At 39.9% G+C, this 17,919-nt stretch overlaps 1 protein-coding gene across 1 annotated transcript in view; it reads right to left on the bottom strand.

The window, feature by feature from the left end:
• Nucleotides 1-3,811: 3,811 nt before the first annotated feature.
• The window catches only part of LOC111146830 (sorting nexin 31), a 59,587-nt gene continuing 45,479 nt past the window's right edge, over nucleotides 3,812-17,919 (bottom strand). Inside the window, exons 11-15 of the mRNA XM_022502525.1 lie at nucleotides 15,240-15,353; nucleotides 12,284-12,361; nucleotides 6,525-6,581; nucleotides 4,610-4,612; nucleotides 3,812-3,904 (exon numbers count right to left, since the gene is read on the bottom strand). Coding sequence (XP_022358233.1) covers nucleotides 3,812-3,904; nucleotides 4,610-4,612; nucleotides 6,525-6,581; nucleotides 12,284-12,361; nucleotides 15,240-15,353 — 345 coding nt within the window. The remainder of the gene's footprint in view (nucleotides 3,905-4,609; nucleotides 4,613-6,524; nucleotides 6,582-12,283; nucleotides 12,362-15,239; nucleotides 15,354-17,919) is intronic.

Genomic DNA, 17,919 nt, shown 5'->3' with positions numbered 1-17,919 from the left:
TTATTTTGGAGTGTAAGAGCCAGCAAAATATGTCTAACTTTTTCTTGACAATTTTTCTGGGATCCCCGAGGACAGGATTGAGACCACCCTCACGAAGGAGAAAAGTACCTCGTACCCCATTTCCCTCAGTCCAGAGTCCACATGGGCCCTGGCTGCAGTCCTCTTGGTGAGCCTTGGTCCACACACAGCAGGGGGAGGACTAAAAAAAACACCTGGAGAAGGAGAGTTGACTCTGTTGCTGAGTTTTCTTTTGTTTTGTATTGTACGATCACTTTGGCCATTATTTTCCCACTGAGACTTGGACCCTGTTTGGTTTTCCACAAATTAGGGTCACTCAGCCCTTCTCAAAGTCACTTTGAGGGTAAACGTTGGGTAATTTCTCACTTACATAGGTAGCATAAAGTTTGCTTCCCAAGTGTCCAGCTGGGGATGTGTGCAAGCCACAGTCTCACCACATACGAACCTACATGGAGACCTGGCTTTAGGAAGGGAGCATGTCAGCCCTCCAGACAAAGCCTCACAAATCTCTCCAGAACCCACAGGGGCTCAGACCTTGGGGGCCTAATCACAATTGGATCAGCTCTGCCCTTTTTTCTTCTATTTTGTGAACTTTTCACACTTTGGGGTTGGCCTGTGAACCAGGTGCTTAGGCCAGTAATTTTAGGAGAGTGAACAGCCACAGAAACACATACATGCATCTAGAAGCAGGGAGAAGTGATGTTGGTGAGAACAGATGCATCAGGAGAAAATTTGGCTGACTGGAGACCAGTCACAAAGGTATAAAGGGAGTGAATCTATAGATGATAGCATATGCTGGTAATTTCCAAAGCCTTGCTACACCACTTAGAAGTTACCTGAAGGGTTTCAGGAGCTGCCCACCTTTACAATGTTCATGCACTGGCTCATGTCTTGTCCTGTGCTGAGGGGCTAGGCTGCTGGGAAGGTTCCGCCCAGCAGCACCACACAAGAGTGAGGTCATCACCCTCAGGACAGATGGGGGCCCACTGCTGGCCTCTCTCAGAGCCTGCAGCAGGGAAGGCCACTCTGGGGGTAGGAGTTTAGACTTTTCACCCACTGATGAAGTGTTTTGATGCAGAAGTAATTCAAGCCTGCAACTCCTTCTAGACAAAGACAGGCCCAATAATCCCCAAAGGGGCTAATGGTTCTTTCTTCTCCCATATAAGGAATGCTAAGGAATGTGTCATTTTACAAAGTAAATTTTGAGTTTTGTTTTCCACTACCCCAGTTCCTTTATTTTTCATGGTACCTACTATGGAAGGTCCTTGTTTCTTCTTATTTCCTGATATTGATGATGATCTCTATGTCTTGGGAAAAAACTATTAAATACAATCCTTCTGTTTTTGCCATCTTCAAATAAGGGATAAACCACTCTGCTCATTTTATAGAAATGCTACATTTGTGGGGCGCCTGGGTGGCTCAGTCAGTTAAGTGTCTGCCTTCAGCTCAGGTCATGATCTCAGGGTCCTGGGATCAAATCTGACATCAGGCTCCCTGTTCAGTGGGGAGTTGCCTTCCCCCATCCTTCTCCCTGCTGCTTGCGCTCCAGCTCTTTCTCTCTCTCTCTCTTTCTCTCTGTCAAATAAATAAATAAAATCTTAAAAAGAAAAAAAAAAAAAAGGAATGCTGCATTTGTGTCCGCATAGGTACCGATCCGTCTTCTCTTTTAGCTTTATCTCCTAACTACTCCCTAACCTAAAACTTTGCCAGCACACAGTGTGGTTTTGCTCATCATTTCCCACTCATTGTCCTGTTAAAGCCTATCCTACCCTTTCACATGTGTCTCTCCTCCACTTGGCTGTACTCCTTCTTCAAAGTCTCTCTTCCCCATGGGCCTTCCTGACCATCCCCAACTTCCTCCAACACACAGGTCCACACTATACACTGGACACCAGCCATGTGTTGTCTGGGATTATCAGCTCTCAGGTATCAGGTTGAAACATACGAAACTGACAACATAAAACTGTTTTTGACCTACAAAACAGCAATTGGGTATGGTTCAATCTAGTATATGTACCTTCTCACCCCCAAATACAAGTTCTTTTTGCATTCCTAGTCTCTCTAGTAGGCTCTTACACAGTATAGGGTTTGCAATTAAAAAGAAATTGATGGGGCACCTGGGTAGCTCAGTCGTTAAGTGTCTGCCTACCACTCAGGTCATGATCCCAGGGTGTTGGGATCAAGCCCTGCATTGGGCTCCCTGCTCAGAGGGGAGACTGCTTCTCCCTCTCCTGCTTTGCCTGCTTGTGCTCTCTCACTTTCTCTATCAAATAAATAAAATAAAAATAAAAAAGAAACTGACAAACTATTCTTAAATTGGCAAAATAGTAGATAAACTTCTACTTTAATCTGAAAATGTATCCTAATCCATTAATACCATCACCATGGATGATTTGGGATGTTTACTATACCCCTTCCCCGCAAAACCTCCTGCTACTGCCTAAAATATAAATACAAAACTTAATGGCACTAGAATTTATGGCTGGAGGCACTGCTTTATAAACAATTACACGACTTTAATAGATTCTATATTTCAGAAAGATCATCTCAGAATTTTCATCAGTAAATTTTATATTCACTAGAATATATTTCATATTTATTACATAATTAGTTACTCAATCCAGTGAGAAAAGAACATTAGAATATTGCACTTTATCTAATTACATTACATAGAGTCCTCTGTCCCTCTCCCTTATTGCAGTCTTAATTCCATATATAATTACATTCATTCATTATCACGATAAACTGAAACCAGATAAGGAAAAATCTAGTGAAAAAAATATCCATGGTTTTAAAGCTAAGAGACTTACAGAGTATCTGAATTTGAGTGCAGGGTCCCATTGCTTTCCAAAATAAAAAATATTCAAAATAGCATGTGATTATTAAACTGAATTTCATATTCAAAGATAAAATATAGTTACATCAGTGGAGAAGTAGAGAAATGGGCAGACTGTTACTTTTGGTCCATCCCTATTGGGAGGCTCAGGATTACTTAAGGAAAGAAATTAGTATTTCATCACCTCCTTGCTCGGTGCTATGGATGGATCAGTGAAGTCCAGATTTCTTTTTCAATGATTCCATTTCCTAGAGCCACATTATCCGGAGGGGTTGAGTCATTTCTTCAGAACTTAACCCCAAATACATTTATAGTGTTTTATGCTAAGCTTTTCATTCATGTAGTATCAGAACATACAGAAGACTCATCAAGCCAGGTAAACATCTGTTAGAGTGAAAAAACAAACAAACAAACAAACTTCATACTAACCGATCTGGATTTGCCACTTGTCATTTATGAGTCATTAAAAGCAAAGTGTATAACTTGGTTCATATTTCTTTTTAATCTTAAGATTCACAGAGCTCTGAAGTACCCTTGGTGAATATGGTCCATCTTTTTTTTTTTTTTTTTGCAATGCATTTATATATATATTTTTTAATTTTTAAATTCTTTTATAAACATGTAATGTATTATTAGCCCCAGGGGTACAGGTCTGTGAATCGCCAGGTTTACACACTTCACAGCACTCACCATAGCACATACCTTCCCCAATGTCCATAAACCCACCACCCTCTCTCTACCTCCCTCCCCCTGGCCACCCTCAGTTTGTTTTGTGACATTAAGAGTCTCTTGTGGTTTGGCTCCCTCCCGAGCCCATCTTGTTTCATCTTAATGGCAAGAGAAAATGGGAAGGGGTCCCATTTCTTCCACTGCTGGCGGACAGCCCACTTTCAATCCCCAAGCTCTTTCACTGTTGAGACAGCCCCAGAGGACATTTAAAAATGTGAGAGTTTCTCATCAAAGGTCTTCTTCCTCTATGGTCCCAAAAACACAGTCAACATTGGCCATCTCAATCTTGCTTTTTCTTGGTAGAAAACGAGAAAAATCTTTCTGTTGTGAAATAAACAGGTCAGAAATATATGTGAGGAAATAATTTCCATAACAACAATAATAATTACAAAGTCACGAGAATGTTAAAATAATATTAAAAAGGCAACAGAAAGGTTACATTTATTTAAAAGATGGTTATTTCAAGTGTTTTTTTTCTCCCCATAGAAGCTTTGTCTTGGGGTAGGTGTCTGTGTTAGGACCAAGAGTGCCTCCTGCTGGTAGCTGAGGTAGACCTGTTCAGAGGGCCTTTCCAGGCACTGGGATGTCCCCAGGTAACATTTGGATGCTGCCCTCATCCTTTTACCCTCCCCCTGCCCCGCCCCCAGCCTCACCCCCTTAAAGCTATGCAACTTTCCATTTTTAACTCTATGTCAAATCTTTATGCACACCCCACACAAATACAAATTTCTAACAAGTTTTATATTTTAAAACATTGTAAGTGGTTATGGTTGCTATAAACCCTCAGTGAGTGAAGAATTGGCCTTCAATATTTATGAAACCTCAAAGACAAGGCCATGGCTTTGTCCCTGGTGAAACAAATGTTCCTTAATGGCCAGATAAGCTAAAAAAAAGTTTTTTTTTCTTTGAGGGATTTGTCTTGATAGAGAGGCCCCCATGGCAAAGTGTTTAAAGAAATAAACAAACTTTACTGGTTAAACAACAAATAAATACTGCTTTAGTTCTGATACTGGCTCTGTCATTTACTTGCTGTGTGACCTTGAGCAAATTACTTAACCTTTCTGTGTTTTCAGTTCCTTTGGCTATAAACCAAGGATAATAATAATAGCTGGGTTGTTATGGGGATTAAATGAGTTATATGTGGAATGCAATTAGAACAGTGCTTGGCTCAGGATAAGCTCTATATAAAGATTTGCTAAATAAGTTGGGATTCAATACACTTGGACAACTTTTGACATGCTGGCTCTGCTTAGAGCATAAGGGAGGTTGGCCTATTTTAGCATTGCTGTTCATCTGAGAGGACATCTGAATTAGTTTCAATGTTGATCATAGTTGTGCTATGTGTTATCTATTGTTCTAGAACAGGGACTCTCAAAATTTGACATGCATCAGACTCATCTGGAGGCTTGCTAAACACAGATTACTAGCCCCCATCCCTGGGGATTCTGATGAAGTAGGTTTGGGGTCTGAGAATGTAAATTTCTAGTAAGTTCCCAAGGTGTGCTGATGGTGTTGCTCTGGGAACCAAACTTTGAGAACCACTGTTCCAGGATAATAGTTCCAATCCTGGCTGTATATTAGATCCCCTGAGGAGCTTTTAAAAATTCTGTTGCCAGGACCCTAGACCAATTAAGTCAGAGTCTTTGAGGGTGGAGCCCAGCCGTGATTTGTTTTTAGAACTCCCCAAGTGATTCCAGCACGTAGCCAAGGTTGAGAACCACAGCTCTGTGCTAATCACTATGCTGCGGATGAATGGGAGTGACAGAGTGATTACTACCTACACTTTACAGGTAAAGAAATTGAACCTTGGTGCAGTGTTCCCCATTGGGGTGCTTGCTATAAATGCTGATCTGCTAAATCACTCTTTTGGAGTGGGGCCCAGGAATTTACATTTTATTTATTTTTTATTTTTTAATTTTTTGGGGGGGGGGAATTTACATTTTAATAAGCACCTCAGGAGTCCCTTAAACATTTAGTTTTTTGATCTGTTTGAAGACATATCCACCAGTCCTGGTGGAGTTCTTACCCCCTATCTCTGATCTAAGCAGCCAGAAAAGCTGGTATTATGAAAGAGAGTAAACTTTGCATTTAGTCTGTGTTTAAATTTTTTTTTCTTTTTACTGAGCTTAGTCACTCAAGAGAGGACCTTATATTTTCATAAGTACTGTCCTTATATACGTAGTACATTTATATACACAGCAAGCAGACTGTGTAACAGGAGTGGATCGATAATAAATCCCATTCAAATGCTACTTGGAGGTCACCTTTATTTCACTTACATACACTAGGATTTGAACGTAGAAAGGAAGAGTTAGTTAAGGGCACAGCTCTGGAGACAGACCATCTTGCTTCTTTCCCCCATTGATTACTGTGCAACCTGGGCAAGTCACCTAACCTCTCTGTGCCTGTTTCCCCCAGTGATTTATAGGATTTTGGTGAGAATAAATGTCATGATCCACATAAACATGCTTAGAACAGTGCCTGGCACTGGGTGCCTACTATGCTTTCCACTTTGATATTTACTATTATTGTTATCTGCCCAACAGACCTAGATGCTCCAAAAAGTATTTAATAAACTTAAAGGCTGTTTTCTACAGAGTACATTGCAGAGAATTCATGAAAGGAAAATGTAAACCAGAAAGATTTTTAAGAAAACTGCATGGAGTGTAGGAGAAAATCACTAAAGAATTTTATGTTCTTGGAAATTTTCTATGTAAAAATTCAGGAGAGTGTGTCTCCCGGCCCTGCTGGGTACTACAGTAAAAATACTATCCTTCTGTGGTGGTCCTCCCATTGGCACAATCTACGTGGAGGAGCTTCTGGGGGAGAAAATTCTGGCTTGTTCTTAAAAGTAGAATGAATGACTTCGGTTACTTAAAGGGGGAAAAGGACAGATTTATCAAAATTATAATGTCTCAATTACATCATTTTACTCACAGACCTGGCTTTGTTGAACGCGGTGTTTTTTATGTTTGCCTTGTTCTGGAACTTCAATCTGCTAAATAGATTAGTAAAATGTCAGTCAGCACAGCCTGGAGAAGCAAGCACACAAATAATCTATTTAACTAGCACGTTTCCCCTTCTACAATAATCCTCTTAATGGTCTCCAAGACTGCCAGTCAGCAGGCACACCTGCTTCCCATCCACACATCCCCCCTTCATTTGCAAATATACAAATGTGGCAGAAATGGAGTCCCTGAAAGTGAAGTGAAGGTTCGCGTTTAACACCAGTGGTTGCCTATAGATTTTGTGATTTAACACAGCTTCCAAAAGGACTTCACACGAAATGAACTCCTAAATCCTGAAATAATCCACAGAGCCCCAATCCATACGCTGAATCAAAGCCAAATGGGGCTTTGATTAATCAAAAGGCACCATGAATCAAGTGAAGATCAAATGGAAGTTCAAGACACTTGAATATACCTCCCGTACATGAGGTAAACTTAATATAACAGTAGGGTCCCGGCAGAAAACAGATGGCACACTCCTGAGGAACAGTTTTTTTAAAAAAGGAACTATTTAATGGAGGTGCAGACAGGATTAAATGAGTCAGCAAAGGGATGTTGGAGCCCCCAGGGGCTCGCTGTGAGGGGCTGGAGGGTAATGTTTTCCACTCCTAGGCCGGAAGGGGCAGGGGTAGCAGCTGGTACTGGAATGAGGGGAGCCAGAGCTGTGGGGAGGAGAGGCCACCTCCAGGAGCCTGGCCCTCAGCAGAAGGCTGTGCCGACCACAGAGACCCGGCAGCGACAGAACTGGAGAAATAAATCCCACAATCTCACTTTTCTTCCACGCTCCATCCAGCGTGGCTGGGTTTTCCCATGGGTGACCCCAGTAGAAGGCCCGAGAGCAAGATGGCAACACACGGAGATGTGTCTCCAGAGCACAGAGTGGGGTGGAGGAGAGTGCACAGGGAACTGAGAAAGGCAAGCAGTGCCTGGCACAGCCAGGAAATGTGACCTGGGCAGGGCTCAGGAGAAGGAACTCCTAGACACTTCTTCCAGGAAAAGAACACTCTTCTCAGCCACTAGTGTTAAGATACGGGTTTTAACGTATCACTCTACCGCCTCTCTCCTCCAACACATAAAGTCCTTGACTCTGGATCCTTGAGTTTCCAACCACTGCCTGGTAAATAGAGGCGTTTGTAAATGCAAGAATGACATGTGAGGGAAAAAAAAAATGAACGAGGTGTGAATTGTTAATTACTGCTTATTCTTCATGAGAATATAAGGAGGAAGAACATTTCAAAATAAGTGGGATAAGTAACATGACACAGCAAAAGAGCGTTGCCTTTGCCTTTGAACTACAGTTAATATTGTTATAAAATAGATTGCTTTGAAGGATGCAAAGGACTTCCTTTAGGTTAGTATTAATAGGTATGTTCATGTATTTGAAGCCCAGCTTAATAATTAAAAAAAAAAAAATCAGTTACTAGGGACGGCTGGGTGGCTCAGTCCGTTAAGGGTCTGACTCTTGGTTTTGGCTCAGGTCATAATCTCAGCGCTTAGCGCAAAGGCTACTTGAGATTCCCCCCCTTTCCCTCTCCCTCCGCCTCTGCCCCATTCCCCACTCACGCTCTTTCTATCAAATAAATAAATAAATAAAATCTTTTTTTAAAAATCAGTTATTAAGTCTTGGTAAATGAGAAATTTATGCCCTGTTGTCTTACATGTTTTGTTATAGTATTATTGTTATTGTTTACGATATTACGTTATTGCTCGTAAGTAGCCTTGTGCAATGAAATACAGATGTTGGCGTAAACAGCTCAGAATGTTTCTCTCTCCTATTCTCCTTCCCCTTCCTCCCCTCCCTATGTTGAAATAAATAAAACAGAACAGATGTTAAGCTATTTCTAATATCTGTTTCCTTGACTTACTCAAATAAGAGCTTTAAATATTTTATATACTGGGGGAATAAAATTGGGGGGAGGAAGCGAACAAATCCTTTTTTCATAACGCAGTATTCCTATATACGCTTCTTCATCAATAGGTAGTTTCTTTTAATAACTACTTACTCTCACAGGGTAATTTCCACCTGGCTCTCTAAAATTCTGTCTACCTGCTATGCTCACACCATTCTCAAGTGGGCTGTGATGTACCTGTACTTTTCTGTTTTCTAGATAGCACCAACTCTGCGAAGTCTGACATTCCCAGAAAACCAATTTAGAGATTCAGAATCACTTTTTAGTAAACCTAAGGAAAAAATATACAAACTAATAAAACAAACTAGGTACGGATTAATAAAAAATCTAAGTTGTTTTTCAATTCAGAAAATTAGTCACCATCTTATTCCTTATCTCTTGCATATATTCAGATTATGGTTCAATATACAAGATAATAATGATACACTTTCAGAAACTCATTAGGAACACATCTATTGCATAAAATATATCTGCTTCCTTTTCTTAATGTCCTTTAAATTTCTTTCAATGGCAGAGATTGCTGGTAGCCCACCCTATTTTCCATTCTGCCCTTCTTTCTTAGTAATGCCATCCAAATTAATCTGGAGAGACAACATAACCTGTAAAAAGACTACATTTACCAGACTCCCTTGCAGGTAGGTATAGGCCTGTGGTGTGACTAACTCCTGGCCAATGAACTGTAAGTTGAAATCTGTGGGACTTCAGGGACCCCCTCCTCAAAGAAGAGAGATGAGCCATTCCTACTTTCCGTTTATACTTCTGCCTAGGGTGTGGATGTAACGACTGGAGCTCCAGCAGCCATCTTCAAACATGAGGTAAAGCCACACACTAAAGATGGCAGAGCAGAAAGGTCTCTAATGAAATCATGGAGTCACTATTCCAGCTCTAGACTGCCTACTTCTGGGTTTCTTTTAGATGAGAAAGATACAGACTTTTATTTTACCTAGGACACTTCTACTGTCTTGTTTTGCTCTTCATTATATATAGCTAAACCTACTGGTAACAAATACACTTTATTTTCACATAAAATATTTCTTAAAATTCTATTTTAGTTAAAAGGAGCAAATAATAACAAAATTTGTTGATTACAGGTTTTTGTGTAGGGGCACAGCTCTAAAAAGAACGTTACAATTTTTCCCCTTCTGGTTTGCAGTTAATACTGCCTTTAAAAGAATATAACATGATATTGTTGTATGTTCAGATTTTTTTTAGTGCATTTGACTTTAAATTTTAATGATCTCTTCAGAAACGGGTTCAAGTCTTATCATTGAAAGCAATGCATATAGCTAAGTTAATTAAGTTAGCACTAAATTTCTTCTTTCAAAGCCTTCCTTCTTACTAGGATAAAATAGTACTATTTAATCTGCTTCTAGGAACTATCTGATTTATGGGGTTCATTTGGTTACAGTTTCCTCAATTTCTCTCCCCCCTCTCCAGAGTCTTCATGATTTTTAAAATCTTGGAATCTATTCTATCTTGCAAAAGAGGATCTGGATCCTAGTCCATACAAGCCTTTAATAAGTGATACATGTCAGTTCAGATTTTCTGTGTTTACCTAGAAAATGAGTAGATGTCACAGTCACACATTTATATGGCTACTTAAAGTTCCACAAAATGACTTGTTCTGGTCAACTGTGCTTTGTGAGGAAACCCAGAACTCAGTATACATTCAAAGAACTGATCTGTCTGCAATTTTCACTTTCCAGGGTCTCATTCTACCCAGGGGTTTGTAGATGAAATTTCGGGTTGAAATATGGACTATCCCTATAATATCCCCCTTGAAAACCCAATTTTCTTTTTTTTTTAATTAATAAAAATTTTTTTTTACTTATTTTAGAGAAAGAGGGAGAGGGAGCAAGAGTGAGCAGGGGGAGGGTCAGAGGGAGAGAATCTCAAGCAGATCTGCCCCCACCAACTGCTGAGTGCAGAGCCCAACTTGACTCAGGGCTTGATCCCAGGACCCCGAGATCATGACCTGAGCTGAAATCAAGAGTTGGATGCTTAACTGACTGAGCCACCCAGGTACCTCAAAAACCCGATTTTCCAGAGGAAGGGTCTTAACTTTTCTTTCCAAGAACCAAAACGAGAAAGGGGGGAAAAAAGGAGCTTGTGGAACTAAAACTTGTGATTATTTGGATTAAGCAATGCAATGCTGACTGACACGATGATTTCACTATCTGCCGCGGGAAAGGATAGGTTTCAATTTGTGTGCAAATCTAAAGAATGTGGTTAGTGTTGTGTGTGTGTGTGTGTGTGTGTGTGTGTGTGTGTGTGTGTTTAACTTTAAATAGGTCACAACCTTCTATTATTCAGCAAATGCTTTAGCTACTCATTGTACAAGTATTTCCTACATCAAGTAGCTTACATTTTATTCAGCCACATTTGAGAGTACTTCTCCCTTTAATGGGGCTACTTCAGTTAACAACTTTTTCTTCTTCTTTTTTTATATATAATAATGGAAGCCTAAGGGGTCCATCCTGCCTCAGAGGTTAGATTTTATGACTCTTTAAAAAAGACCATCCACGATTCCTTCATTGCTTGATTTGCTACTCCATGGTACACTTTGAATTGTTTGAATACCAAGGGGCAGTAAATTTTATTTTCCCTAGGAAAATATTTTCAGTTCTAGAAGAAAGAGAAATAAGGATAAAATGCAACTATTTTCTCTAGTCCTTACTAGACTCAAATTCTAGTAAAAAGCAGTGTTTAACGAAAGATGTTACCCCTCCTCTTTATAAAGGATTCAATTTAAATGAAAACATTAGGGAACATTTCCAAATGTTTCTGTTTCTGTTGCACTTTTAAGGATCAGTATAACATTCTGCTAAAAAAAAAAAAAAGTTTATACATGTCAACCAGGCATTAGTATTTTAAAAAAGTATTTGTATTTGTATTGGTATTAGTAAAGTATTAGTATTAGTAATACTAAAGTGTGAGTATTTGTAATCATTTTAAAAATTCCAATTGTACTGTCTTTTTTTTTTTTAAGATTTTATTTATTTATTTGACAGACAGAGATCACAGGTAGGCAGCGAGACAGGCAGAGAGAGAGGAGGAAGCAGGCTCCCCGCTGAGCAGAGAGCCCGATGTGGGGCTCAATCCCAGGACCCTGGGATCATGACCCGAGCCGAAGGCAGAGGCTTTAACCCACTGAGCCACCCAGGCGCTCCCTCCAATTGTACTGTCTTATTGAGGATATGCTTATATCATGATGGTGACAAGGCAAGTTGAAAAGTTTAAAATCTCAGTGTCTCTTTTTACAGTCTGCCACAGCCCTCTCAATGAGTTACCAGGCCTTTATTGAAGAGATACAGACTAGAAAAGCAAAGTTTAATTTTACACTGAGAACAATTTACGGCCTTAAGAAGCTCTTTCTCTCTATGGCTTCCTTCGACTGCTAATGGCATTCTAATTTGGCACAGTGGAAGCTTCAAGAAACTGTGAGTTCTTTCAAGAGACAGAAGTATAGAGCTTATTTAAGTTCATCGCTGCTGTATTTAAGACCCCTCTGGATCCTGACTTTATGATGTAGTTTTTATGGTAAATCTGGAATCTTCCATTTGGGGGAAAGCAGAGATATAAGAATAGAGAGCAATGGAAGGACACTTCTCTTGAAAAAAAATGGCTTGAATTCTAAAGACTGAGCTCTTTAGAGAAGGCAGAGGAGCTTACTTCTGGGAGGTTGGGTTCTAGCACAGAGGACCAGAATTCATCCCTGTAGGTTAGTGTTGGCTGATGGTAGGAATTTAAAGTGAAAAAGATACACAGATAAGAGCACTTACCATTTCTGGATTCTCTGCAGCTAGCTTTACCATCTTTTCTGAGATCATCTTTTTCAAGCAGCTACTCAGCAAAAAAGCCTAAAGAATCCAGAAATAAAGAAATCGCTCAACTGAAGAGATCCTGCCTTTCTTCCCTCCTCATAGCACAAAGCAGATTTTGAACTCTGCTCTCCAACAGCATGCTTTTAAGAATTTAGATTTCATCTTTAATTTCCATAAATTTGTATAAGATGCAATTAACAAGTAGCCATACATTTCCTTAATTACATGGATGTACTTAGAGTAAATTTTTAAAAAGACAGAGAATCATTACATTTCCTAATTTTTCCCCTCTTAAAATTTTCCCTCCTATTTTTTCACATTACTTTGTAAGCAGCTCAAATAACAAGCAACAAATAACAAAAAGTACTTATTATTGTAATCAAATCAATGGAGGATGGTTGATCTTACATTTAACTGTATACATTATTATTGAGAAACCTATTACTAGACATAAATAGTAACCTGTTTGAAAGGATATATTAACACATTATGGCTTTTACTGAACTAAAAAAACCCCTATTTTTCATCATGTTCTTATTTTTCAGGCACCTTTAATCACTCACTTTTAAGACTGATGGTTGCTCCCAGTATCACCTGTGACTTCTTATTGGCTCATCGTTGTCAGTGTCAAGACCCACATTAGATATCTTGTCACACAAGAGTTGGGGTTTCCTTTTTCCAGGATCTTCACTCCACATGCCAATTTAAGTTTCCCTATGACTTCCCTACTTGCTCCTTTCCCACTAATCCTCTTTTTCCTTTGTCCTGTTCTCAATCCTTAGCTTGTACTTTTCTCCTTTGGCCCTACTAAAGTTTGAGACAAAGCTTAAAGCTTGAGGTTGCAGGCCCTTAGTATAAATTTATGCCCAAGGATGGTCACCGGCACTGAAGGGAGGGCGGTGATGGAGAGGAGGAGGAAGCAAAGAGAGAAAACACAGGTTGGGATGGTAGCCAAAGCAGAGACTCTTGGAGGATAGGACATAGAAAGTAGAATTAGAGGGAGAATGGCTACATATGGGTAGCATCTCAAAGTCTTGCAGGACTGTAGAGCTTGACCAGAATTTAATTTATTTAAAGGGAGAAAAGGAGGTAGAAGAGAAGGAAGGCACTACTACCAATAAGGAAAAGATTAAAAGACGTGGGATTTATGTACAAAAACAAATTTTGATTTCCTGGTTTAGCTAAAAACTAACCCTGTTTATCTGTGCATATCTATAACCTACATAAAACCAGGGTATGAAAGAGTTAAACAACATACACTGAGTTGATAGAGCATGGAAGGGTGTTTAATAATACTCTTTAATAAAAGATGAGGACTGATTCCATATTCTATACAATGTGCACAGATATGTAGGTTAAGACTTGGCTATAAACCAGGTAAGATTTATTCAATATAGAGGCAGTGAGCCATTATTTAAAGGGTCTAGAAAATATTGGGGTACCAGCCCTCATTTGTATTTGCCAAGGCACACAAGCCACATTTCTGCCTTTTGCAGAAGTAGCTCTTGGGTGTGTATCAATAAACCCACACTCCAAAGGAAATAAGACCTTACTAGGAATCCTTTAAAAGAATGTTTATTACCCTCTCTGTCGCGGCTTAAACTCATTTGGTACAGACTAGATTAAAAGACCATAATAAAATTTAACTACTGCATTTAGCATTCTGGGCAAGGGAAGGCAATTTCATTGCCAAGATCTAGCTGCATCTCTCCAAGTGACTGCAAACCATCCTACCATTTCCCTAAGGATGTTTCATATTCAAGGTGAACCTGACGGCCCATTTCTTTAACCTAGAATTTGGTTTCGCACTTCATGTTTTTTCAGAGGACCTTGGTATCTATCATCTTTGTGATTGCAACTATACTAAAAGCAGAGAGTCTTGGGGAGCTTTCATTACCTGAAACCAAAATGCTCCATGGAACGTAGTGCGATCACCAACGACTTAAGTTGAATGAAATGTTGACGCAAAGATTACTTTGGTATTTTGGTTTCATTTTAGAATGTTTGATTCCAATTTGAAATAGCTTGAGTTAGTTCATAGAATTTTTCAGCTGAATTTGGTGTTTAGAAAATTAAGTTTTTTTTTTTTTAAATTTATTCCAACTTCAGTTATAAAGTCATGGAAAACCTGCATAGTTTGCTGTCCAACAGTCTCTCCTCTCCTCATAGAACCTGGATTTTGTCTGATGACAAAGGGCCCAGCTCACACTTACTTTAGGGTGATCATGAATTCTGTTCTTTTTTGTTAGATACTTGATTCCCAGACTCCCTTGCAGCTAGGAGTGGTCATGTGACTTACTTCTGGTCAGTGAGACATAATGGGAAGTCTATTGGGCTTTTGCCTTCCAGATAAAAGGGGTAGCAATCATCTCTAGTATTCTTGTTAAGTGAGATGAAAATCCGTATTGTCTAAGTCAGAGGTCAATAAATCCAGCCCCTCACTTGTTTTTATACATTTTTATTGGCAAACAGCTATACCCGTTTGTTCACACATTGTCTGTGGCTACTTTTGTGCTATAACAGAGTTCGGTAGTTGTAGCAGAGACCAGATGGACCCCAAAACTAAACTATTTACCATCTGGCCCTTTGAGAGGAAGTTCACCAACACTTTGTCTAAGCCACTATTAGTTGTGTCTCCTGTTATTTAGTAACTACATCTATTTCTAATTGACCTGAAGGCTGTAGTGACTAGTAAAATGAAATGAAACAAAAAATAAACCAAAAAAACCCCACAAAAAAACAAAAAAACCCCAAACCAAAAATCAACAACCCAACAGTGTTATAGGCCAAAAAGGAGGATGTATAGCATATTCTAAGACCCTGCTCGGTTGGGTAAGAGTAATATGCTTTGTTCACCCCAGCAAGCAAGAGAGCATTTCAGCACTGGTTCTTATGCACTGCCCCGAGAACTCACCTGCTTGGTGTAAATAACAAACCAGGGCCAGCGATTCTCTTCACTAAACTGAAATCGGAGCTCCAGGTTCTGGTTGAGAGTTCGCTGGGGTCCATCTATATCCAGCAGAGTTCCCTACAGAGAAAAGAGATTATTTGATATCTGATAGAAATGGAAGCAGTTATTAACTGTTGGGCAAATACCAAAACGAGTGATACCGTCACTATTGCCAGGAAGCTGTCAGTCTATGAGGGGCTGTGAAAGTAAGCCACACAGTTTGGTATGATAAATAGTATAAGGGAAGCAAACCCAGGTCTATGGAAGGAGGTAGGATGGACACCTGATCCAGACTCAGAGGGGTCAAGGCTGGCTTCCCGGAGGGAGGTGGTGATATCTGAGCAGCAGAAGTAGAAATTTTCCATGTTTGTTGTTGTGGGGTTTTTTGGAGGGGGAGGTGGGTGCAGGCGCAGTGGGAAGTGGTTCTGGTAGAAGAAATAACAAGTGCAAGTTTACTGAGGCATGAAGGGACCTGGCACACTTGACACGTGGCAAGAGACTGAGTGTGGCGGAAGCACAGGCTGCAAGGCAGGCAGGGTGGTGAGAGAAGAGGCTCACCTCAGAGAGGCAGTGTGGGGCCAGATCCTGAGGACTCTGGAGGAAGCAGATTTGACTTTTGCTACACAGCATCTATCCCTCTTTCTCTTAGTAATGGAGTCTCCAGTGCCCTTGGGAAAACCGTCTCTCCTTCCCTATGCCCATGTAGGTAGGGCTGTCAGGGAACGCTGCCCTCCTGGAAGCCGGGGCACATGACCCAAGTTCAGGCTAATTGGACAAATGCCTTCTATGCGCCTTCTTTGATTCCAGAGTGGAGAGATCCAAAGAGCATGTCCTGATAAAGAATTCCTTCTCTCCTAGAAACACTGAGCTCATTTTGTTCTTGACTTTCCTAAGCCTCTGCCTCTGCCTTCCTTTGAGTCACTGGCTTATTCCATGCCTCTCTGATAAATCCCCTTTTTTCACTAGAGCCAGAAGTGTTGCTTTCTATTGCTGGCCACCAAAGAGCCCTAGCTGTTCGAGGTTTGATAAGCTAAGTTAAGGAGTCTGAACTTCATTTTGAGGGCAACAGGCATGCATTCACTGATTTTAAAAGCTGGATAACAACATGATTAGATTTATGTATTAGAAGTATTCATCTGACTGCATCAGGGTGAAAATGAACTGAAAAATAGCTGTTTTCAGATACTGAACCACATAGAATCCAGGACTATTAACCTGGGGAGAAGGAAAACAAATGAGGTGAGCCCTACAGCTACCTAGCCTACTGCTTGGAGTTTCCAGAAGACAGCGGAGGGAAAGGGATCCCAAACAGAGCCCAGAGGTCTTGCTGAGTTGAGGAGAAAAGGATGAAAGTTTGAAGAAATTGAGTTTAGGATCGGTGGGGCAGAGGATCACAGACAAGGGCTTTACACAGACTAAGAGCTCTAGAGAGCTCTCTTCAGACCTTCGGCAGAATAACGATCTTTGCAAGTGTGGGGAGAACCCTCATTCACCACCAGAGGGTATATAACATGGAGCAGACTGTTTGGAAAATAGTCTAGAAGTTTCTTACAAAGTGAAACATGGAATTACCAACATAGTCCCAGCAATTCCACTCCCAATCATATACTCAAGAGAAATGAAAACCTATGTCCACACAAAAACTTGTACACAGACTTTCATAGCAGCATAACTTATAACAACCAAAAGAGAGAAACATTAATGAATAAACAAAATTTAGTATATCCATACAACAAAATATATGACCACAAAGAAGATAAAGTGTTGGTACATGCTATGATAAGAGTGGACCTTAGAAACATTATACCAAGTAAAGGAAGCCAGTCACAAAGATCACATATGATTCCATTAATCATGAAATGCTCAGAATGGGTGCATCTATAAAGACAAGCAGATTAGTGGCTTCTTAGGGCTGGTAGGTAGCTTACAGGTGTAAGCTAAGAGATATGGGACTTCTTTCTGAGGTGATGAAAGTATTCTAAAATTGATTGTGGTGTTGGATGTAAAACTCTGTGAATGAATTAAATGCCCCTGAATTCACTTTATATAAGTGAATTGTGTGGTATGTAAATTATATCTTGATAAATCTGTTACAAAGGAAGGGAATGACTGTGTATGTAGTACTGGGGGAGGGATAGACACATGCATCATGGAACAGACTAGAGAATCCAGAAATAAATCCACACAAATGTGCCCAGCTGATATCTGACAAAGGTGCAAAAGCAAGTCAGTTAAAGGACAGGCTTTGCAACAAATGGTTCCGAGCTAGTGGACTTCCACAGGCAAAAAAGGGAATGTCATTCTGAGTTTCACACCCTAGATGAAAACTAACTCAGAATGAGTCATGGACTTAAATGTATGACCTATAACTGTAAAACCTTTAGGAAAAACTCTAAGAAAAAAATTTTCAGGATCCAGAGTTTGGCAGAGTTCTCCGACTCAACACTAAAAAGCACAATCTATAAAAGAAAAAACTGATGAATTGAAATTCATCAAAATTAACTTTTCCTCTGCATAAGACCTTGTTGAGAGGATGAAAAACTACAGAGTTAAGAGAAAATACTTGCAAACCACATATCCAACCAAAGACTAGTAACTAGAATATATGAAGTGCTCTCAAAACAATAGTGAAAAATGAAAAACA

This window comes from Enhydra lutris, unplaced genomic scaffold (genome assembly GCF_002288905.1).
Source record: "Enhydra lutris kenyoni isolate GAN:26980312 unplaced genomic scaffold, ASM228890v2 scaffoldscaffold14, whole genome shotgun sequence".
In the NCBI taxonomy this organism is placed as follows: Eukaryota; Metazoa; Chordata; class Mammalia; order Carnivora; family Mustelidae; genus Enhydra; species Enhydra lutris.
The sequence above is the reverse complement of the archived record's forward strand: the minus strand, read 5'-3'. Positions and strand labels throughout refer to the sequence as shown.